At 41.1% G+C, this 24,539-nt stretch overlaps 1 protein-coding gene across 4 annotated transcripts in view; it reads right to left on the bottom strand.

Annotated features, from left to right (window-relative positions):
- Nucleotides 1-24,539, bottom strand: part of GMDS (GDP-mannose 4,6-dehydratase) — a 640,362-nt gene that overhangs the window by 66,243 nt on the left and 549,580 nt on the right. The window contains exon 11 of one of the 4 annotated variants that reach the window (XM_047858179.1): nt 17,188-17,219. The exons of the other annotated variants lie outside the window; for them this stretch is intronic. Within the exon in view, the coding sequence (XP_047714135.1) occupies nt 17,201-17,219 (19 nt within the window). The 3' untranslated portion in view covers nt 17,188-17,200. Of the gene's footprint in view, nt 1-17,187; nt 17,220-24,539 lie in introns of those variants that run through there. 4 annotated transcript variants of the gene reach the window in all.

The raw sequence follows: 24,539 nt of genomic DNA, 5'->3' as shown, positions 1-24,539 counted from the left end.
TGTCTAATATGTCAGTCCTTCCTTGAAGTCTACATTGACACGTTTGGCTGTGACAAGTAGAATGTGGAAGTAGCTGTTGACAGTACTGCCAAGCTTATGAACAGTAGATGTGTGCTTCTCCCTGTAAGGTCCCTGTGCTAGGGAACCTGCCCTGTCACTCTCAGATTGTGGCACCTCCTCTTTGGGTCCCATGTGCACCTCTTCTGGCTTAAATACAATAGCTGGCACCCAGTGACTCAACCATGAGAACAAAGAGTGCTGAGGAGAAGCCCATGGGTCTGTGAGCAAGCTGAACCTGACTGAAAACTATCATGCACTTTTTTTTTTTGAGTTGAAGCTTTGACAAAAAAAAAAAAAATAATGCAGGAGGAAATGAGAGGACATGATTTAATCCACGTTATCAATTTAGATGATAAAGCTATAGGCAGACACATCTTTGCACACAGAGAAAAAGGAAGGAGAACAGGAAAGTAGGAAAGGCAGAAGCAGACACATTTGCAAAAGGATGATCATATTCCATGATCTTGGTTCAGTGCTCTAGAGTTCCTAATGTTTTAAGCAAAAAGGAAAATAACCACAGTGAAATATAATGAGACCTTTTAACCCTGAGGAAGTGACAGCTCATGCTTGGCCTACTTTTACACATCTGTAATCTGTGTCTTCACAAGAGCATTTCACAAAGAGAGGGGTCTACACCTCTCATTGTATCCCTTCAATACTGGCCAGGGCCAGTGTTCAACTGGCTGCTCTGCAATGGGTCATACAAGTTGCTAATCCTTATAAAACCAGCTGAAGAACCATTTCCCCAACCCCTCCCAAGAATTTTCTTCAGTTTTTTGCTAATGATGGCTACTTGAATTTGCTTTGTTTCTTTTTCGCTAAAGTAACTATTCCTCAAGTTGATGCACCAAATCTTTCTTTAAGAACAACAGAAGGTTTAATAACTATGCATACATTTGTTCAGCACTTTGTCAGGTTACCAACAGCTTCCTAAACAATACTTCTCTCTTTTTTTTTTTTTTGAGAGAGAGAGAGCACAAGTGAGAGAGGGGCCTAGAGAAGGAGAGACAGAATCCCAAGCAGGCTCCAGGCCATCAGTGCAGAGCCTAGTTCGGGGCTTGAACTCACCGACTGCAAGATCATGACCTGAGCTGTGATTGAGAGGCAGACACTTAACCAGTTGTGCCACCCAGGTGCTCCCCCAACAATGCTTCTATGGCTTTTCAAGACAAGGTAAGGTGGAATGCAGGGAAGGCATTATTATCCTCATTTTACAGATAAGGGAAGTGAGGCTCAGAGGGGTTAAAAAGGTGACTTGGTCTAACTTATATAGCCAGTAGTGGAAGAAGCAAGACAAAAGCCCAGGCATTTTGAAGTGAATTCACTGCCCTCTACTACAGAATGGGTTTATCTCCAATAAAGTAAAAGAATGTGAATGGTGGGAAGGATAGTGGTTACTATAAAAAAAACTTGGATTTAATGTTCTTTAAGGTCATGTGGTAAAAGAACAAGTGTTTGACCTGTGGCTTGGCCTCTTACAAGATCTGTGACCCTTGTGTAAAAATGGTCCTTTTAAGTATCCACTTTTGGAGAACAGAAACAATGACAATTAGCTGGTTGGGCTGCAGGAAGAATGAAACAAGCTAGTACACAAAGCGTGCATAGTAGTATGTCTGCCACACAGTAGGTACCCAGCAACATAGGTGCTATTCAAGACTATAACAGCTGTTTTGCTGTGTAAGCCTACCAGCCACAAGTCAGCATATTTACAGTGTCTGTGATTCCTACATATTCCTCGTGAGGTTTAATTAGCATCTCTAAAGAGCATAACTGCTTTGATGGCAAGTATCAGTCAAGTTCTACCATCATTACTTCTGCCACCTTGCCCATAAGACCCAGGGGTGGCACATTCACAGCCTTTTCTTTCTTTCTTTCTTTCTTTCTTTCTTTCTTTCTTTCTTTCTTTTTTCTTTCAAATTCCTTTTTAAAAAGTGTTTATTTTTGAGAGAGAGGAGAGAGAGAGATAGAGGATCTGAAGCAGGCTCTGCATTGAGAGCACAGGGCCTGATGCAGGGCTGGAGCTCACAAACCATGAGATCATGACCTGAGCTTAAGCTGGATACTTAATGGACTGAACCACCCAGGCACCCCTCATGGCCCTTTCAGTGGGAGTAGGGAATCCATTGGAAATGGACCTGTTGTGTCAGTCATGACCTTATCAGTCATGGAGACTGAACTAGTAATAAAATAAAATACCTAAGATATTTATAAACAGAGAACAATGCAAAAACCATGGAGCTCTGTGACCTCATGTTCTAAATCAGTGGTTCCCAAAGTGTAGTCCCCAGACCAACACCAGCATTGCCTCAGACCATGTTGGAAGAACAGATTCTGGAGCACCCTGCCAGACCTAATGCCTCACAAGCTCTGGGGATGAAGCCCAGGATTCTGAGTTTTAACATGGGTGATTCTGATGGTCACTCAAGTTCAAAAACAACCACTGGTTTAGAGCATACACAAAAGTTAGACTAGATGCCAAGTAAAATGGAAGCAATGAAAGCTCATGAGAGAAAACTTTTTCCTTTGAACATTTTCATTCACTTCTGATTTTTTTAAATGCTTATTTACTTTGAGAAAGAGAGAGAGAGAGAGAGAGAGAGAGAGAGAGAGAGAGAGATTGTGTGTGTGTGTGTGTGTGTGTGTGTGTGTGTGTGTAGACAGAGAGAATCCCAAGCAAGCTTTGTGCTGTCTGCGCTTGATCTCAGGAACTGTAAGATCATGACCGAAGCCGAAATCAAGAGTTGGACTTTTAACTGACTGAACCACTCAGGCTCCTCTACTTCCATCTTTGATTATTCAAATTGAATGGAGAAAATGCTAGAAGAGCGCCTTCTTCTCCCTTGTTCCATAGTAATCCAGTATTACTTGGAGATTATCAAGTGTAAAGTATCTCCAAAAAGTAACATACTGACAAGAAAGACATCTTTAGGGACAAGTCATACATATTACATCATCTGTGGCCACATGTGAGTGCTATTTATTCATGTGTTCTAAAAAGAAAAGGGGAGACAAAGAGATCCTCCTCCCAGCCCGGCACACTAGAATCTAGTTTCCTCTCCTCAGCTGGTGCTCCAGGGCCTGACTCCAGTAATAACAGCCTCCTGGGGAGATTAAAGCCCTGGCAGACACAGCTTATCTTGGTTAATGTATACTTTAGCTTTGTGTATATATGCACATATACACACACTGCAGTATTTATAGATGATATACATGTGAAATATTACTGGAGATGAGGCCTGGGATGGGTGGGCAACACCTATGAAGTCAGGACTGAGATCTTTTACGTGCAAACTCAATTTCCCTGAACTGCCCCCCACCTGTGTGGTAAATACACACATGCATCTGTATCAGGAAGAGTCTTCTGTGTCCAGAAAGAGTTGAGTATTTTGTGATGGCCTCTTTTATCTGTGGGGATTTTGCTTATTAGAAAAAATACATGGAATCACCCATCTCCTGACTGTGGAAATGAGATGGTGGGGAGATGAGCTGACTCAGGACTGCTGCTTCAAGTTAGGTCGACAAAGTGGGGTTGAACTGGAGAAGATTGAGCACCACAGCACCTAGCACTGAGAAGGGCAGCGTGCTGGCACCTTCAAGGCCTCATGTCTCCCGTGTGTACAACCTGGGACACAGGGGAGTGTTCTGGTGCAGGTGCCACCTCTGCGGCAGCCTGAGGCCTGGTTTCCTTTTTTTTGTGGTAGGGGTGCATATTTCCTTGGGAAGGAACAGATAAATTACTCCTTAGGATTGTGAATGCTTTCTTGTCACCTGGCCAAATGGAAATTCCAAAAGTATTCTGAGTAGACAGTGACACTAGGATTTGTGCACATACTTGATAACAGCCTATGATAATGGAGTGATAAAAACTCTCAATCCCCATTTTCATGTAAAACTAATGTGTATCTCATAGTTAGGACCCTCAAAAACCATCAACCCCCTGTGCTCTATAGGTTGTATCTATTCTATGTGTATGTCTATGTATTATTTTAAAAGCACAGATCCACACTGTGTTAACTAAGAGCAGTTGCCCTGAGTGTTACAGAAGTGTGGTATTCTGTGCTGCTCTTCTAGTAAGGGACTAGTCAGTTTCTTCCGTAAGGAAGAAACAGAAGAGAGAAAAGGAAGATTGCACATCAGGCTGGAAAAATAAGCCTGGGGGGTTATATTTTGAGAATGGAAAGAGAAATAAAGAAAATGGGAGCTGGGAAAATAAAAAGAAGCCAGAGTCAGGGGCTGAGGAGGGCCCTGGGCCCTGGGCAGCTTGGAGGGGCATTCAGAAAGGCCTGGACCCTGGGAGATGTGCAGCAGGGGGTGGGGGAGGGGGTGGGGGGGGAGGCAGAAAGGAAATGCTGCAGTCAGGGAAGTGCAATGTCTTTCCTTGGGCTGCCTAACAAATTCCCACAGAGTAGCGGCTTGAAACAAAATATCCTCTTCCAGTTCTGGGTGTTGGCAGGGCTGGTTCCTTCTGGAGGTTTCAGGGGAGGATTGGTTCCCCTGCCTCCTCTGGCTCCCAGGGGCCACTGGCATTCCTTGGCTTACAGCTCCTTCCTCACGTCACTCTGAGACCTGCGTCTGTGATCACAGTTCCTTCTCTGCTCTGATCATCCTGCTTCCCTCTTATAAGGACTTCGTGATTCAGGATAATCTCTCCATCTCACAACCCTTAACCTGATCACACCTGCATGTGCCATGTAAGGTGGCACAGGCACAGGTGCTAGGATTAGGATGGGGACATCTCTGGGAGCCACTATCCTGTGACCCACGCAGACCATGGCACACTATGCATTCGCCATGTCTCCTGTCCTCCCTGGTACAGCTAAGGAGCAAATACACCTTCCCTGTGCACAGAAACTGGCTGGCCTGAGGCAATGAGGCCCAGGTGGGGCCCAGAACAGTTCACATGGTCCTCCACCTGTGTAAAAAACTTCTAAAGGTTATTTTTACATTCTTCTCTACAAGGGAGGCCCCCAAATGTGTTAAACTGTCCCCATTGTCTATTTTATCCATCTATTCAAAGACTCTCAGTAGAAAACTGTTTAATTTGAAACACAGTTGACCCTTGAAAATGCAAGGTTAGGGGCGTCAACCCCTCCTTCAGTAGAAAATACAAATGTAATTTTTCATTCCCCCACCCCCCCCCAAAGTTAACTACTAATAGCCTACTGTTGACTGGGAGCCTTACCAATAGTACATACAGTCGATTAACATATATTTTATATGTCATAAGAATTATATACTGTATTCTTACAATAAAGTAAGCTAGAGAAAAAATAGTTAAGAAAGTCATAAGAAAGAGAAAATACATTTATAGCATTGTATAGTATTTATAAAAAAATATCTGCAGGTAAGTGACACACGCACTTCAAATTCAGGTTGTTCAAGGGTCAACTGTACTTTGTATTTAACAGTGTGGCAGAAATTTTAAATTGCTTAGAAATGCAGGCAAAGAAATACTTCTTTAAGGAAAAATCCTCATGCTCCTACTAATTTATCTGAGTATGAGAATTTTTTTTAATCATTTAAGGAAACTTCTCACTTTTATTTGCAACTACTCTTGGAAAGTTCTTTTTTGTTTATTTATTTATTTTGAGACAGATACAGCATGAGCAGGGGCAGAACAGAGAGAGAGAGAGAGAGAGAGAGAGAGAGACATAGAGAAAGAGAGGGAGAATCCCATGAAGGATCTGCACCATCTGCACAGAGCCTGGTGTGGGCTCAAACTCGCAAAACTGTGAGATCATGACCTGAGCTGAAATAGAGTCAGATGCTTAACTGAGTGAGTCAACCAGGCACCCCTACTCTTGGTAAGTTTTTATTTTTATATCTGAATTTAATTACTATTTCTGGAAAAACATCAGTAATTCTCTCATTTCATTTTCATACAGTCACAAAAGTTATCAGAAGAAAATTAAAAACAAAAAATTTGATGTACAGATCAAATGGGGCTCCCTAGTACTTCTTAAAGCAGGAGGGGAGGGGAGAGCCTGGAGTACATTTCATAAACTCTAATTATTAGTTTCTTCCTGGGAGCAGGGGTAGGAAAAAAAAGCCTGTTTATAGTCTTTTGGCTCCTAGTACTCTGAATACAGTCTGAAGCTGCATAGGAAGGATTCTATATCACATTTTAAATTCTTATTGGTGGCTCAAATATGGTGACTTAAAGACCGGACATCAGGGGCGCCTGGGTGGCTCAGTGGTTGGGCGTCCGACTTCCACTCAGATCACGATCTCGCGGTCCCTGAGTTCAAGCCCCGCGTCGGGCTCTGTGCTGACTGCTCAGAACCTGGAGCCTGTTTCAGATTCTGTGTCTCCCTCTCTCTCTGACCCTCCCCCGTTCATGCTCTGTCTCTCTCTGTCTCAAAAATAAATAAATGTTAAAAAAAAAAAAAAAAGACCGGACATCAGAGATGTTGATTTGAGAAGAAACATAGCAACATCATAGGAGAATGGTATCTGTTTTTTGTGTGTTTTGCAGAAGTGAGCGCTTTTGTCTGATGCATGTTCTATACAACAGATGGAGGCGCTAGCACAAAACTCGCCAAGGCCACTCCTCTCCACCTGTGGGTCGCGTCCTGCAGGAGTCACTGTCCATCACTGGACTCCAGGTGCATATATGCCCTAGATGCAAAAATCCACCCCAGCCTCGGTCTTGAAATCTGAGACTATTACTGTATTTTAAAAGATAACTGACAAACAGCAGCAGGAGTCAAAGAGAGGGGTCAGCCGTAACTTATCCTATTCATAAATCAGAATAGCAAAGTATAGGATCCTGGGCCGACGCTCTGATGACAAAGCCAGAGAAATTGGCTGTGGCCCTTTAAAAGGAGGGCAGTCGGGGGAGGGTGAATAGTGATGTTTAGGTTTAGGAAGCTTTAGGTGATCAATTGTGCAATGACTAGAGATGCTCCTTCACATATTTACAGTTCATTTCTTTGTTAACTCCATTTTCCCTCCCTCCTTCCATCCATTATAGTGGAGTACATTATTCTGTCCAAAAGGATGAACTATATTTGTTAAGCTTTGGATTATAATGAACTAAGTGACCTTAATTCTTCACAGAAATTGTATTTATCATTCAAAAACACAGGTAACCCTTCTTTCATTGTGAATGTTTCAGGTATTGTTTTCCCATGGCAAATGAAATAAAAATGATGGAAGTCCTGTCTTTTGATTCCGATTTCTCTAGAAAGTACTCCTTCCCTACCTGATTACTCCCTCCTGATGGGTTTTCAGGTCTAAAACCCACGTCTACTTTGACAGTCTTTCCTTCATCGACAGAGTAACTTCTTCCCTTAATTAAGGCAATTTTTGAGCATAAAGATACGTCTGTACAATTTAAAGAATATATATTCAAATTTATAAGAAATTAATCTTATTTTCTCTTATGGTCTTTGTCTTTGTGAAACAGAATTAAAAATAAGATAATTTATTCCATTCCATTTTCTTACATTAGGCCATTAAGTCTAAGGTCAGTGGGGCAGAAGTCTTATTAATTTTAAATTATATGTACATCTATATAAATACTTATAAATGAGTTTCTTCCTTTTCACACCTCTATAAATATTTCTTCCATTTCTATAAGCTTAAAGTAATGCCTTAAAATGAATTAGTTTTACTTACCTATGATGGATAAGACAAATAATTTTATTTGAGTAAAACATGTTCTGATTCAAAGAGAAAGGGTTTTTCCAAAGTGGCTAAAAGCAGGTTCACAAATGTAGGAGTTTGCCGTTTATAGGGAGACCTGATGTTATGAAATGTCAGATGTCCAAGATTTTTGAGATGGGGGTGTGAGAGATTCTTTTAAAATGACACATAGCTCTCTGGGGTATTACTGAACTTGAAATTGGAATCTCCCCTTTAAGACCAGATAGACACTGAAGAAAGGTAACACAAGAGCTGTTTTCTCAGCAATGCCTGACTTAATGTCCTGTTTTAACAAGAGTAGCCTGGGTTTGACTTTTTGTAAAGGTATACGTTAATCCAGGCACTGATAGAGATTCTTTAATAGAATTAAAGACATTTAGGGCAGTAGAAACTCCTGGTCTGGCTCCTTGGTTTGACAGGTGAGGACACTGAGGCACAGCAAAGCTAGAAAAACACACGGTAGCAGAACCAGGACTAAAACATTATATACTTTCCATTCTTTCCCCAAAAGCTTGATTAAAAATACCCTTTGCCCACTTAAGAGGTTAATGTACTGACCCCTTTCTTAACAACACTGATCCTTGTTATGTTTTATAATTATATGTGGGCGGTGGGCCAGTCCTAAGGAGCACTAGAAAGGGTAACACTAGATGTACTGAATCTTGCTCCTTAGGGAGGAACAAAAATGCCTCTGAGAGAAGCCACAATGAAGACAAACACCTGTGCATTCGTTCTTTGTCATTCTCTGTTCCCTCTCCCGGTCCCCTAGCCAAGGTGTTATTAACAGCACTGTCAGTCACGGTGGCGTCAGCCTGTGGAGTGGGGAGTGACAGCCTTTAAAAGCTTCCAGGGGTAAGTTTCTGCAGGTTTCCAGGCTGATGCCTTTAAGCCATAAGCACTCAGGGTCTTAGAGCTCAAGAACGTGGTGTTGCAGATAACCACACAGCCTCACTGCCCTGCTAGTGACCCTGAGGGAAATCACTTCTCTATGAAAGATAATTTCTTCTCTGTGACAACACCACCCTGGTCCTCACTGAGAAAAGATCAACTGTGTTGACTTATGACTGCTGGTTTTTGACATCACTATCCTCGGAGGATTTCCTAACGCAGTTGGACAGGAGCCCAAATGTGCAAAGACAGGTTGAAGTGATGAACATAGCGCATGCCCCAAGTTATAGCTGCAGCGGTGCATTTTGGCTGAGAAAGATGGAATCTTTCCTCAGCACAACAAGGAGAGTGCATGTGTCGTGGATTCTTTCTGTGATAGCTGCTCTTGAACAACAGAGCTGGTAGACATGCAGGGCATGGAGGGGGAAACTGTGAGCAAGTACAGAGTCCTGCTTCCCTCCCTCTCCCTCTCGTTCTCCCTCTCCTTTCCCCTCCCTCCCCCTCTCTCTTACCTCCCACTCTCCCTTCTGCTTCTCCCTCCCTCTCTTTTCCTCAGGGAGAGCAGACATTTTAACTGATAGTTTGTAAATAGTGTTAAGGCAGGCAGTTGCTACCTGAGTTCACCTTTCTTATCTCCAGTTCCATTCCAAACTGATAATGCAACATATCTGAACATGTCTTGTCATACCAAAAAGGAGTCTGTAGCTCAAGTATTTAGGAACTTTCATTCACAATTTTCTTAAAGATTGCTTTTGCATATGGCTTTCTCTGTACTGGGTAGAAATTCATTTATTGCTATTTTGTATAAAGACATACAACCCTCTTTACCACACCTGGTAAGTCAGTGCACAGCAAGCCAGCCAGTCTCCCTGGGTGTGTCTGTCGGCACCTCTGTGGCCACACTCTGCCCCAGCAGGGAGAAGAAAAGGAGACACTGAAGATCCTCCTGGGCATCACACTGCCATTCAAGAGGCCCAAGACAGAACTGTGGTTTTGAGCATCTCATAACCCTCCCCTGGTTCACAACGAGTGACAGAAGCTACAATGCCAAGGCTTTTTTATTTTTTTCCCCATTTGTGGTACTGTTCAGTTGTGTCTGTCTCTTCCATAATTTGATGTTTAGATCCAGGTTTAGGCCTTGAACATTTCTGTTCTCCTTTTCTTTCACTTTTGATATACGCTTCTTGTAAAAATGAGTTTAAAAACATGGTTCTCCCACGTGAGAGATGTGTTTCTGAATGTTGGTGCACCCTGACTTTCTAAGGCCCATCACTCACAGTATTAATTACCTATCATCTGTCAGTCACAGTGACAGGCACTGTGAAGATACAATAGCAAGACAAGACATGGTTCTCGACTCTAACAAGTTAATGTTTTTGCTAAGGGGACAAGATAAACACTAATGATATAATCAGCCAACAATACAAGGTTGTCTACAAGGATTAAATTCTGTGCTTCTCCATCAAAAGGAAAATGAACATTACAGTGGGTAGGGTGAGCCTGAGCAAAGGCACAGAAAATTCCAGGAGGGGGCATTTGTAGGGGTGAGTGGACCACCCTGCCTGGTAAAGAGGATATGTGGACCAACAGGGAAATGTGAAGGCTGGGCAGACTAGCGCAGGCTCCATGAGATAGGCAATTGGGAACCACTACAGGTAACAGGCAAGAATGTGCTTATGAAGAAGGAAGGTCGAGATGGTTTGCTGAAGGAAGAGGATGAGGCAGGGAGACTGCCAGAAAGAAACTCAGGAAATTAAAGGAACACCCCAGAGAGGAAGAGGGCCTGGATAGATGGATGGGGAAGATAAAAATATCTGCCTCATAATGTTACTGAAAAGACTCAATGAAAAATGCACAAGGTGTGCTCTGCATAGTGACTACTTTATAATATGTGCCCAGTAAATACTACGCTAGAACTATTGTGCTTATTATTATTTCCATGTATGAGAAGAGAAATAAACAAACAAAGTGAATAAATAAAACATAGCCCTGCCCGCATGCTTTGTGAACTAATATTAGGGCTATCTGTCTATGAAAACCATTCTTCTGTCATTTGAGAGGGGTTGATACACATTTGTTCAACCTAAAAAGTATCTTTGAAACAGAATTAAAAAAATGTTTATTTATTTTTAAGAGAGAGAGAGAGAGAGACAGATTGTGAGCAGAGGAGGGGCATAGAGAGGGACACAGAATCTGAAGCAGGCTCCAGGCTCTGAGCTGTCAGCACAAAGGCCAAAAACAGGGCTTGAACTCACAAACCGTGAGATCATGACCTGAGCTGAAGTTGGACACTTAACCTACTGAACTACCCATGTGCCCCTGAAACTGGATTATTAAATGGCTTTGGTATTAAAACATTTAATGATAAAACTCATGGTTAAAATGCAGGACAATGGGGATGCCTGGGTGTATGTGTCTGGCAAGGCACTGGGTATACAAATGGAACAAAACACCTTCCCTATACTTACAGAGCTTAAAATACTGTGGCGGAAAGAGATGCAGAAACCAGCAATTAGGACACAGGTGTGCAATTCCTTATGCGAAAGCTTTGGGGAGCATTGTGGAATTGAGATAGTTTGGCTTCCAGAAAGACAACATGACAGATGTAGCACACACAGGTGAACGTTGCCCTGGTCTGTCTGGGCCACCCTATTTATACCTGTCCTGAGGTTGCATCTGGCCAGTGCCCCTTTTTTACTGTCAGAAATTGTATAACGAATACAGTTACCCTAATCCCATCTTTCTTAACACTCCTGGCAATGCCTGAGAAGCACCCCATAATCAAACGCATTCAGATTTCTTCAGCAAAATTAAAATCTCTTTAGCAAAAGAGGTGTGAAATTATGAATATTCACACTAAATGGTATAAAGACGGACTGTAAATAGTCCTTTGTCCATTCAGGCCAGATTGTGCTGCCACGTGGGTTATGAGAAACATTTGATTTTTCCAGAGCTTTCTGAACTTTGAAATCCTGGGCAAGAGGCCGTGGGCTGTGTAGAGTGGTAGGTAACACCTTCTGAGAAGTGCAGGCATTACAGAAGAATGGCAGAGGGAACACTTTGCTCAGTGTTGGGAAGTTGAGGGAGCTTCCCAGAAGAACTACTGGTGAGCTTGAGACCTGAGGGAGGAGGAGAGTTAGCTGAAGGAGCGTTTGGGAATGGGGTGGGCAGAGGGAAGGGATGTCATATCCTGGGAGGTGGCATCCCCAGTCACCCCAGGGCTGGAGCCAGACAGTAACAGAAGGGCAGGCAGTGAGGCAGGGAGGCCATTGTAAGCAAAGGGGTGCATCTGGAAGGCCTGAGGCTGGGAGGAACAAGGTCAGATCTTCACTTTCAAAAGAAGATTGTGGCAGTTTTGCACTGATAACTCTGAGGAAGGGCCAGGGAAGGGATGAAAGCAGGAGGTGAAGCTGGCTGCACTGGAGGGGGTGATACACTCAAGGGCCCTTCAGGAAGCGGGCTCAAAGGTTTGCTAGATGTAGGAGGCCATGAAGAAAAGGGTGAAGCCCAGGGAAACATACAGGTTTTCCTGTTCACTTGTTCTAACCTGAGGCCCTATGAAAAATACTTGTCTTTTTCCTCATGCTTTTCTTTATGTTAACTGATGAGAACATCTCTGGGATCTGTGACTGACATTTTTTACTTTCCATTTTAAGGTAATATATGTTCATCAGCAAATATTTAGAAAATACAGTACATTAGAGGGAAAGACCCCTTAAAGGTCTATCATCAAAACACAGTCAGTGTTAACATTTGTGCTGGAAAGAGGCCTGAACACAAGAGAAGTCTGAAGAATGTGGCTAAATGTTTATTTCCTTCTAACTTTTTCTTACTGTTCTTATATGGTAGCGATCATACTGTTTGTCCATTTTCAATACTACTTTTCTTATTCAACATTTTATCTCAAACAAGTCTGAATGAATGCAGCTTTTAAAGGCTTTGGTGCCTTATGTCAATTTGAAGTATCCTACACAATTAACTTTTATGATTGAATATTATGCTGTCCAACAGATCTCTAAGCCCTAAGGAGATTATTTTAAAGGAAAACACTCATGACAATATTATAGGGAAGGCAAAGAAGTGTTTGGCATCTCTTACTAGGTCCTAGCTTCTAACTTTCCAAATTCTCTTGCTGTCAGCTGAACTGGGCATGGAAACATTTATAACTGGTGGTTTGTGGATAGCAGAGTAGTATTTTAGCAGTTAAATGAATCTCAAGTTTCAGTACTTCTCCAATGTTGTTTACCCAAAATTTCAATATTATTATTGGTTGGGAATAGAAGGAATTAAAATTACATCTCCATTGTGCCCACCAGAACCACGTCTCTGTTAACCATACTTTTATGTGACTTCAAGAAAGCAAAACCAACTTATAAGGTTTTGGGGGTCAAAACGTGGGCCAAAAAGATTGTGATTTTTCAAAATACCTATCTTTCCATTCATCTATCTATTGCTGAAAAATACTTCTGGGTCTCACAGAAGGAGGAGAAGAGACTTTAAAGATAGACTGAATAGCCACGAAGTTCAGAGAAGTAAAGAGAGGACAACTTTCTTAAGGGCTCTGTTCCAGAGCACCGTTATCTTGTCCAGGAGGGAGGTACTGGACCGAAGTGCCCTCTGTGTCTCCCAGGGCAGCCCTCAGAGTGACCACACACAACTCTGACTAGAGGAACATCTGTTGGGCATCCATCCTTCCCTACCCATCCACCCCACTCTTCCCGAAAGACCCATGTCATTAGCACCTAGATTTGGAATTCAGAACGAGTGCTTCCATAGAAAAACAATGTTATATATGGTAATTAAGTACAGCTAAAATATTTTTATTAGTGTTTTCAATACGTTATTAGGAAGATAGGTGTTTGTTGGGCAGGGCTGGGCCCTAATATTATTTAAAACATGTGTTATGGGAGGAAAATCATTTTGAATATGAACTCTGTTACTACACTAAAGATTTCACAAAATAGCCTATGCCCTTACTTGTGACAGAGGTAATTATATTTTCTTAAACATTTTATGGAATAAGGTGTAAATAAATGAAATAAGAATAAACAAATACACTGTTCACCCAATTTTAATGGCAGAGAGAGGAAATAACCAGAAGTGCCAAGTGGGAAAGGTACCCATCCACACCTTCCTAAGGCCTCAAGGGCCATAAAGAGTGAGCCATTTGTTCGCCATTCACAGAAAGTGTGTGAAACAAAACATGGCATCCTTATATATCTCACAGGTAAGGAGGAAATAACTAGAAGGCTATAACTCTGTAGATGCTGGAAATGTCACTCTTTTGCATTCCCAGCAATCTGTGGGGCATGTTCAGAGAAGCAGAAAGGTGGAGGAAGGGGGAAGGGGGGCCTGAGGAGTGGGCTTACAGTCGGAACCCCTCTGGGGGCATTGTCGGTACAGTGACAGTGACAAGAACAAACATGCCACATGGGGTGGGTCCAAATCTGAACTGCTCAGGGATAAAGAAGTAGCTGTGCAATGAAGTATGATAATAATAATACAGTTTAGATATGAAGAAGGTGTTGGGGAGAAAGTCCCATTGCATCAGATAAGTGGTCCATAAAATGGTTTAGATATTGGCAAAAACAGGTTTGGTTTCCTCCTAAACTATGGCTATTATAAATCCTTTGGCATATTCCTTTAAAAATTATTAAAATTATTAAAATATTCCTTTTAAATTAAAATCTAGTAGTCTACTCTAAGAATTCTAAGGGCACATTAAAGAAAAAATAGTGACTGCCAGGTGGGCTTTTGGGCCTTGCTAACATTCCCTTGAGCCCCAGGGGAAGAGCAAAAAGCCACTAGGGTCACATCTTATTATGCTGTATCTTGGTGGCTTTGATTTTTCTTTTAAACCTAAACCAGAAGCACTCCTCAAAAAGACTTTTTTACATGGTAAGTAAAATGTGAGCCAGTCACACACTAAAAGGACAAAGAGCCATTGTCAGGTAATATGGTGATGCACTCCAGCTGGGCCATTGCCCCTCCCACTTGTAGACAATTCTTCAGAACCACTGGGGGAGAGCAGCCAAATGAATAATGCTCTCTGATGGCCTGTGAATGGTTCACAGTGCTTCAATTCTGCAGGTAGACAGGACAGGTTTATGTCCTCTGAACATATCACCGGACTCTGCCTGCTGGGTTTATAGTTTCAGACCATTAAGTAGGTGCAAACCCACTCACTGCAACAAAGAAAAGCTGCACTGAGAAAAGGCCAGGGAAGACCTTCACAGAATCACAGTGCCAGCCACCCCTTCTGGTGCCAGAGCTGAGAGGACCTTGGCTGGAACAGACCAAGAGCAGGTGTCCCTGATGGCCAAGGGGTAGAAGGCAAAGTTTTCAGGTGACCTAGAACATATGACCCTGGAGAAAAGGGGGGTAAGGCTTAATGGGGAACCATAGCCTGGAAACCGGCTGGGCCACTACCATACAGTATGACCTTAGGCAAGTCACTCAGCCTTTTGGTGTCCCAGTTTCCCCATCTGAAATGATGATGGAGAAATTAATGCTCCCCAGGCACCTGGAAGAAATAACAATGAAGTTCTGTGCTGGAGAAATCAGAGATGCAAGACAGCAGAGATTGGTCACAGATTCAAAATGGCGTAAAAGGCCAACGCCAAGCAAAGTGATTTTCTGCCTGTTACTCCCCCTCACCCCACAGGGCCCGGAAGAAGCACCTGATGTTTTTTGCTGATTTTCACAACAGCAGACAGAAATGAACAAGTATTGTGGGCCAAGACCTTGAATCTTGCTTCCTAAGGCAAGAACTTGATTCTCTGAGCTGCCCTTACATGGTTTTGAGACACTGCTTATGTCAGAGAAAAAAAGGGAAAAGAGGAATTTGTCAAGAAATTATGCTCTAACTAGGATTTAAAGTTGGGACTGAGAGTTACGTTTCAAAACCAGAACTTGAAATTTGGGGGTGGAGGGAAAATGTCCCTTCTCTCAATGAAAATGGACTTTAGTTGTAAATCTGTCTAGCTCAACTAGGGCAGAGCACCCAAGAATGAAGAGTTTGCGTCTCTAGCAATAGCCTGTGGCTTTACTGCAGAATTGTTTCTGGTAATAGTCAATAAAAATTACATATGTATATAAAACAATAACATAAAACTCCAACCGATATAAACTCACTTAATGTAAATGACTTTGGATCTTAAAAAACTGTTTTTATATTGCCTAAATCCCTGAAGTCTGAGCCCATGATGTACCTGGAAGCTTCCCAAGAGTCTCTGCTTGTCAACACTATTCCTGCAGAAGTCAGGCTGTTTACCTCCACCATGCCTGTCAAATTGACTTTGTTTCTAAATACTCTACTTTATATTCCCACCTTCCATCAGACAGGAAAGAGCATTTGTATATGTCCATGTTCCTGAAAAGCCACATTATGCCTGAGGATACAGCAGATATATTCATCAACTTGGTAAAGAGAATCATTTAAAAGCCAGTCAGATTCTGTGCAGTGTGGACTGAAGTTCCTGTTGGCCACATGGGTTGAGCTGGGTAGAGGGACTGTTAATATGGTATGATAAATGCCATCATGAGCATTCAGGGCTAACATAATGTGGTATCCAGCAAGCATCTGTTGGGTGGCTGTGCTGGATAGTCACCTGAAGAAGTTGTCTTGCAAACCTGGTTCAGTCCTTCATCTCAGTGTTTACAAATACCTGACACATTTCCTCTGTTTACAATTCTGTGACCATGACCTATTCTCTAATCCTCTCCAACACCTAGAAACAGACTCCAGGATCAAGAGAGAAAATTTCAAGAATTCAGAGGTTTGGGGCTTCACAGCAGATACAGAGGAGGTCGACTAATTCAGCCAAATTAATTCAGATTCCTCATTAGAGAGGTTTTCTTTGATAATAACCACATCAATTTATACTAAGATGGTATCTTTGGTCATAAAATGTCAACATGTTTCACAAACATTAACTTAGCCTTCTAGTACCTCTGTGTAGGTTAACATAGTCACCCTTCATTTAGAAGACAAGGACACTGAGATGATGTTAAAGTTGTAGATAGTTAAACATAAACTTCTGAAGCTGCATTCTATCTCAACTCCTAATTATCTAACCAGAGTGTTTTTCCTTGGTGTTTCCTTTGGATGAATAAACTAATATCATTGTCAATGGTTTCCATAAAAAACAATAACTGCAAAAACACATTTCTAACCTATTGTCTATAGTGGGAGTTGAGGCACAAAATGTCACCTACACAGATAGAAGTTCCAAAAGAAATAATGACTTATCCCCTCATGTTTAAAAACAAATACATGCTTTACTTTTAAGTCTGTGATGCAGACCACAAAATATAAAGGAATCAGAAATGAAGTTTAGCTACCTGGAAAATTTATAAAGATGGAGGAAGGAGGAAAGAAAAGAGGTTGAATTATTTTAAAAAAAGAGCAACATCATGAAAATGCAGAAAAGGAGAGGAGAGTATTTCTAGGAAGCAATGGGTTGTTTAGTTTGGATTTCAAGATTGGTGGGTAGTGAAACAATATAAATATTCAGCTGGGGAGGGTTGAGGACAGAGTGATGTGAATCAAAATGACTGACAAATGTACATCAACATATGGGGACAATGATGCAGATGTGTGAAGTTATTTCTGTTGCAGAAAGCTGGAAGGCAATGGTCCTTACATCCATGCTTATCCCAAAGTGATGAAACAGTATTAAGACTATGCAGAACCGAGTCACAAATGTGAAACTGATAAATTAGAAGAAATATGCCCATAGTAGATGCTCTAAATGGACAAGAAACTGAATTTTGTTTTATATTTTTCCAGACAAACCCAAGTGACAGGAGATTAAGCGCCACCCTTTTCATAAATACATTAAAGAAAACCATGATTAAAACTACTCTCTTACCTACCACTGTCCTTATGGGATAAGAAATGTCCTGGTTTTATGAATGGACTCTAGCGTTTTATCTTTTCAGTTCCTTTTTGGATCAGTTGGTGGTTGCTCAGCACCATATGTGATGACTGGGTGCGAGCCTTTGCCGCTCCTGGGCACCCACCACCCGCCCACACTAGGATCGGATGTGTGGGCATTGTTTGTTCAGCGTCTACTCCCTTAGGCTGCACTGCCTCCCACTACCCTCCCTCACCAGCTGAAAGAGGAGACAATGCATTGGTATAAACAGCCATCCCACCTTTAGGGCAAGTGGGAGGTGCTGATTCATGAAGAGAATATTTCATATCACCAATAGAAAAAATAGGCTTTAGATCCATGGACTTCCCTCCCCCCAACCTTCACACTACATTTTACAGATGTGCCAAACTGTGAAAATGGCTTCTCTCTCATCTCAACCTGGCAGCACCCAAAACAAAGGCTTCAAAAAAGAACTTTTTTGATCCACATTCTCCCTCTTTTCTGATCCATTGATCCACAATTTTTAGCAAGAGAGCCATACTCAATCAGACCCACGTCTCCTCCGTTGGGAAACACAATATTAAAAAAATTATATTTTATATACTTGTTTTAGAAAGTAGGTCTGAAGCTTATTCCATTGCATCTGACTGTATTTTTTACCAAAATGGCTGCACAAAGAGGAATATAATGCAAGCCTTAATAGGAAAATCTTCTCTGTGAGTCCAATGCTTATTTCAGAATTTAAAAAAAATATTGTTCTAAATGACTATTACCTTTCTTACACAATCATATATTTAAATTTTAGTCTTCATTTAAAAAAAAACAGGAAAACACTGGAGGTTTAAGTGAGGGGGAGATAACACGCCATTAGGTTTCTGGTAGACTTTGGCTCCACAGTTAAAGTACCAGTCATTGTAGCTATTTACTGATCTATACTTATCACTTTTTTATTCAAAAAGTTTTGGAGATGAAGTAGCAGAGGAACACATGCAATGCACAAAGCCAAAAGAACAGCTGAGCGTCTCTTATGCCGTATAATACTTTGCTCAACACATACAGTCTCAGAGTAGGGAAAAGAAAGATGGTAGCTGCCACCAGGGCATTTCTTATTAGCAGTTCAAAACTGAAAATGCCTCTGTTTGGCAGGTGTACTTTTCTTAGTTAGAAACAACCTAGCATGCCTTTTGCATATGTGATGCTATTGGTGCACTCCCTCCAAGATTTCAAAGACAACAATAAGGTTTCTCACATGAGCAGTGCACAGCAGTGTACCCACAACACACCAGATGGATGCCAAAGGGATCTACTCTAGAGTCAGTCTGTAATATCCCCATTACCAGCTCTTCCTATTAAGAGGCACCAGTACACAACTCTGGTGGGTTGGAATGGGTTAAAAGATTATTTGAGATGGTCTGTATTGCTTAAGAAAGAAGTTGCAGGGACTGGAGTAGGGAAACAATCAGAACCTCTGGAAAAAAGAATTTCGGAAAAGATGAAGAAAGAAAGAAGGCAATATCAGCAAAAAAATAAGAAAGGAAAGGGCAAGAAATAAAGAACTCGTGAATGGGGGATATATAGAGATGAAGGGATATAAAAGGAAGATGAATTTTGTTTAAAGGTTGGATGTACAGATGTAAGCCATGAATAAACCCAATACTCATCTTGTAGTAGAATTTCAAATAGAAAGGAAAAGAGGAAAAATATTTTTATACTTTTTTTTCTCCTTTGGAATTTAGTTACAGTTTATTACAGTGTTGGAGTAATTTTGTTTATACCAGAGCTGGTTGGAAAGCAGGAGAATGATCCTTTGATGTGGCATACATGCATTCATTAATTGATCCCCTTTTATGTACCAAGTACTATCCAAGGCCATCAGATGTCATTCCTGCCCCCAAGGTCCCAGGTGGAAATGACACATCACATTACAATGGGACAAGTGCTTCATAAGAGGTTAAGTGCTAACTTTGCCTAAAGAAATAAAAGGAGGCTTCACCAATGGGCTGACATTTGTGCAGGGCCTAGAAACTAATAATTCATCAGTTTTTCAATATGCCCTTTGAGACTGGTGGGAAATATTCATTGTTATGCTACAGTGGAAAAAACAGAAGGAAGGAGAAGTTCGAAGCTTTGAGATTTATAAAAGTGAGAGGATTGGGAATAAAAAGTGTTGAGAGTTATACTTTTAAATTTCTAATGCTAGCCAGTAGAACAGATTCAAATTACCACCGCACTTTCTTATAAATTTTAGAATTTTAATAAGGCAATGTAGCACTCACTCTCTAACCTTCCAAAGCTAAAACGAATTCAGAAACAGATTATTTCTTTTCACCATCTTGACTTAGAGAAACTTGACATATTCCCAAAAGTTCAACAAGTGGTTCTAGAAGATCATTTAGGCACATTTTCTCTGCTAACATTTTTCCAAAAATAATAGAAACAACTTGAATCTAAAATGTATAGTGCCTTTCTAATACCACTCCACATAGGATTAACTTCATTCTCAACAAATTCCCTGTAAGATTGGGAAATATTTCACGATAAACTTGAATATTTGGGGAAAAAAAACTTGCATATTTAGATTGACCTTGGAATAGCTGTTAAGGACCCATGTTTATGAGATAAACAAAATTTCTTGTGAAAGTAAGGTCGTCTCTATTCTTGACTTTGCCTTTTAAGCATTAAGACAGCTGTGAACTGTTTAGGAATTAGTCTCGAACACAGAATTTAACTAACATCATAGGACACGCAAGGGGCACTCTTCTAGAATTTAAGACAGTTAGGGGTCAGATGCCACGTAACACAAGGCAGATTGGTGGTCTTGGAAAGAATAGTGGCTACACGGAGTTTAAGAATGATGCATGACTGATGTTAAGACCCATGACAGCAAGAAAAGAGAAGATGAAGTACAGGAAGACAAATACAAGAAGGTAAAAATAAAGAAGAAGAAATAAGCTAGAAATAAAGGAGGAAGAGCAGCTGAGCTGCTGCAGACAGGCTGGAGGCACAGCAACATGGAACAGAGGATGTGCTGGGCACAAATGGAGGCTGGGAAGGAGAGTTAGTGGTGATGGGCCTCATTATTGCTGTGCTGGACAGGTTCTCTCTGCACGACGGGCTCCCTGTCTTTTGTCTCTGCAGGCCCCTCTGGTTCATTTCCTGGACACCTCCTGCCCCAACCTGAAGTGTGTTCTCTCTGTCTCTCAAACCAAAAGTCTTTCCAAAACTCTACTCTAAAGCTCCTATTCTTTAGGAAGCCTGTTCTTATTCCTTTGCCTACTGTTCCCTCAGACTTAGGATGGTTTGTCCTCATAGTTGCTCAAGTGCATATTAGTATTTTGGTGGGGTTTTTTTTTGAGTACATATGTTACTAAACTTTAAAATGACAATTAACTAGAGTCCCCCATTTCTTCTTTCTTCTCCAAGTGATAAATAATGTTTTCCAAACAACAGAAAGCACTGTGATCCAGCAGTGGGTCAAAGTGATTAATCATTCTCTGCCAACTGAATACCCCACAGCCCAAGAACCCTGAGCCTCCAGAAGGAATACAGCTCCTTCAACACTTTGATTTTAGCCCAGTGAAACTTAATTCAGACTCCTAATATCGAGAAGTATAAGATAATAAATCTGTGTAGTTTTAAGCTGCTAAGTTTGGGATAATTTGTTATAGCAGCAATAGGAAACCAACACAGATTTTAGACTGTAAAAGTGACATCTAGCTCGTTGTAAGAAGCAAGTACAAAGATAGGTTTCTGCAGGAAGATTTCTGAGAGGGGATGGAAGGGTGTGGTTGGCAGGTAAATGGAGCACTATGAACATACATGATGGCCTAATATATTCTCTTTGGTGGCTGCTCTCTAGACTGTTAAGGATACTTACATTCTAGGAGTAGTCATAGAACTTGCTAGATCTCAGGATCTATTATAGGTTCTGGGAATACACAGTTTAAGCAGAGTAAGAGGAGAGGGTCCCTAACTCATCTCCTTTAACTTTCACTGTGACCATCATTTCTGCCACTGGATCAAGAAGTACAGAGCTGGTAAGTAGCAAATAACCCTTTCTGCATGAAGTTATAGATGCAAAACAAAATAAAGATTTAAATAAAATCTCAGGAGTTGATAAGCTTAAAGTATCCTTTCAGATGTCTCTTGATAACTAATGATTTCACAGCAGTGGGTGATGATGATAATTAATCATGATGACAGTAATAAAAATGGTAATATGCAGCACAAAGTACCTTATATTTATATAAGCTCTTTCATCTTTAAGAATTCTAAGATGCTTTGTAACCTTCCAGTACATATCAATATGAAATGAGGTCTCTGCTTACATCTGAAATTCAGTTTTGCCAGGATTGACAGGTAGTAATCATCTGCCAGTTAATGGAAACTCTTTGATATTAGCTGGGTAAGGAGCCTTGAAGGCAGGGGATAATCATCAAGGATGGCAGACACTTTAGTCTGGCTCTGCAGCTCTTGGACACAAACGTTTGATTGGTGAATTCTGTGACTTAAAAAAAAATGTTTATTTATTTATTTTGAGAGAGAGAGAGAGAGGAGAGAGAGAGAGAGAGCGAGCAGGGTAGGGGCAGACAGGGAGAGAGAGAATCCAGGCAGGCTCCACATTGTCAGAACAGAGCCTGACTTGGGGCTCCATCTCATGAACTGTGAGATCATGCCCTGAGCTGAAATCAAGAGTCAAACACTTAACCGACTGAACCACCCAGATGCCCCAGAGTTCTGTAAATTCTTAACCCACTTTTCCAAAAATAGGTTTCTGAGGCTTATCTCCTGAAATTCAAATTGCCTGGCTTTGTGACTAGCTCCCTGTTCATGCTTTTCTCTCCTCTCACCCACCATGCTCTCTTTGGGGTGTTCATCTCAGAGCTTTAACTCTTCCTTTTGTACAACTACCCTGTTTAGAGGCCCTGTCTGACCTCTTTTCTTTACACCAGGCCTCCAGCTCCAACTCCTGCTTGATATTGCCATGTGGATATCCCTAAGGCACCATGACTGTACCAGAATTCCTCAACACCTCCCACTGCAAACGGAGTCCTCTTCTTATATCTCTGATGTGAGTTCTGGCATCATTATCTCTCACCTACTTCACGGTTCAGCCTCTACTCCAGGGAACCACCTTCAGTTCCTGTCTGTCATCCACATGTCACTATCTAATCCATACCTAATCCTGTGGTCACCATCTCTGCAATGTCCTGGCATTTGTCACTGATTTTCTCGCCTCCGCTGCCCTGGTTCAGTTAGCTCCTTCTTATACCTGCACTAGATTGTCCCAACAGCTTCCTAGATGCTCCTCCTCATTTGTCTGAGAGTTACCATGGGACAAGAACCTTATCTCATCCATCTTCACATTTCTCACAGAGGTTCTAGGACTTATCTCCATGGTAGAAATTCAGTAAACATTCTTTTTTAATTGAATCTCTAAGACCGCAATCATATAAGAATACTTTATTTTATATATACTGATATATTCTGGAGAAGCTGAAGGTAAATAAGAGTTATATTTTAAATGTATACAATGAGCTACTATTTTTAAAAGATTCTGGTAATAAATCCTGAAATTAGATAATCTTTTAATACCTTAGAAACCTACTTATTTCTAAGTTTAGATATTCTTTAAAAATTTTTTTTTAATATTTATTTATTTTGAGAGAGAGATATAGAGTGCGAATGGGCGAGGGGCAGAAAGAGAGAGAGGGAGAAAGAGAATCCCAAGCAGGCTCAGCACTGTCAGCACAGAGCCCGATGTGGGGCTTGCACCCATGAACTGGGTGATCATGACCTGAGCCGAAATCAAGAGTCAGATGCTCAACTGACTGAGCTACACAGGTGCCCTTAAGTTTAGATATTCTTACGCCAGCTTTTCATGAAGCAGTGCACTTCTGATTTATCCAAGAAACCAGCAAATTTATGACAGCATTACAAAATGTACAAACTGGATTTTGCTATTAAGGACAGCACCTATGGATACCTGAATGGAACTAGGTATTTACCAGCAGGCCAAGCACCTAACATGTAATTATCTAGGAGGCAGATCAGAGCTATTAAGTTAGACCATCAGCTGTGGATACCAAATTGGAGGTTTCTGACAAAAGCAGTCAAATGAATTCTCAACATTGCTAGTAGATGTGACAGTGAATGAAGAAACCAGTCTGCCATGAACCAAGGGCATGGAGAGTGAGGCAACAGAAGGCCTAGGGTAAGATAAAGATAGATAGGGGCCAAGAGTAAATGTACATGGACTAAATTTTGGTAGACCTGGAATACTTGGAATATTTTTTTCCTCAATGAACAAAGTGCTGGGGAAAAAATCAAACTTGGTAAGGAATAATTAACCTTATTGAGAAGATAAAGCAGAATAGAGTGGAGGAAGGAAACCATAGATAGATTTATCCATGAAATCTCCATGAATGAAGATTTTCGTATTTATTTTAGAAGATAAATATAGCTTGATACAACAGGAAAAACACTGTCAATTTGTTTAAAAAACAAACAAACAGCAAATGGGGATTTCTAAAATTCCAAAATACAGATCTCGCTGGCTGGATGAAAATGAAGAGGGAACAGGTGATCACACCCATGATGGATGGGCCTCCCGTAAGTAATTCTATACTTTGAGTAAGCTGCATCAGGGCTAGCTGAGGTAGAAGCTGAACTCAAGTACTAATAGTTCTTCCTAAGAAAAGTAGCTGCAGAAGCTAAAACAAATTTCTAAGATTTTGGAATTTCTTTTGTAGATGTCAAGAGGTCAACACTGTAATTATAAATGGGGGTAGTCATTAGCTGGACAGCTTTTTTTTTGGGGGGGGAAGTACAGATTTTATAGGAATTCCTAATTGGTGCAGAGAAAAACCCCCATCTACAGAAGGACATCAGAGAGTTTTTAGGACAAATACAAAAAATATTTTTAAATAAGATAAAGTATATACTTATGTATATTCATATAGATTTTATGAATCATTAATTACATTGTTCTGATCAGGATCTAATCATGAAAACTTTCAAGGAAAAATAGGATGTTGGGGGCATTATAGTAAGTACCCAATTACT

This window comes from Prionailurus viverrinus, chromosome B2 (assembly GCF_022837055.1).
Source record: "Prionailurus viverrinus isolate Anna chromosome B2, UM_Priviv_1.0, whole genome shotgun sequence".
NCBI lineage: Eukaryota > Metazoa > Chordata > Mammalia > Carnivora > Felidae > Prionailurus > Prionailurus viverrinus.
This window is presented reverse-complemented; position numbering and strand designations above follow the sequence as displayed.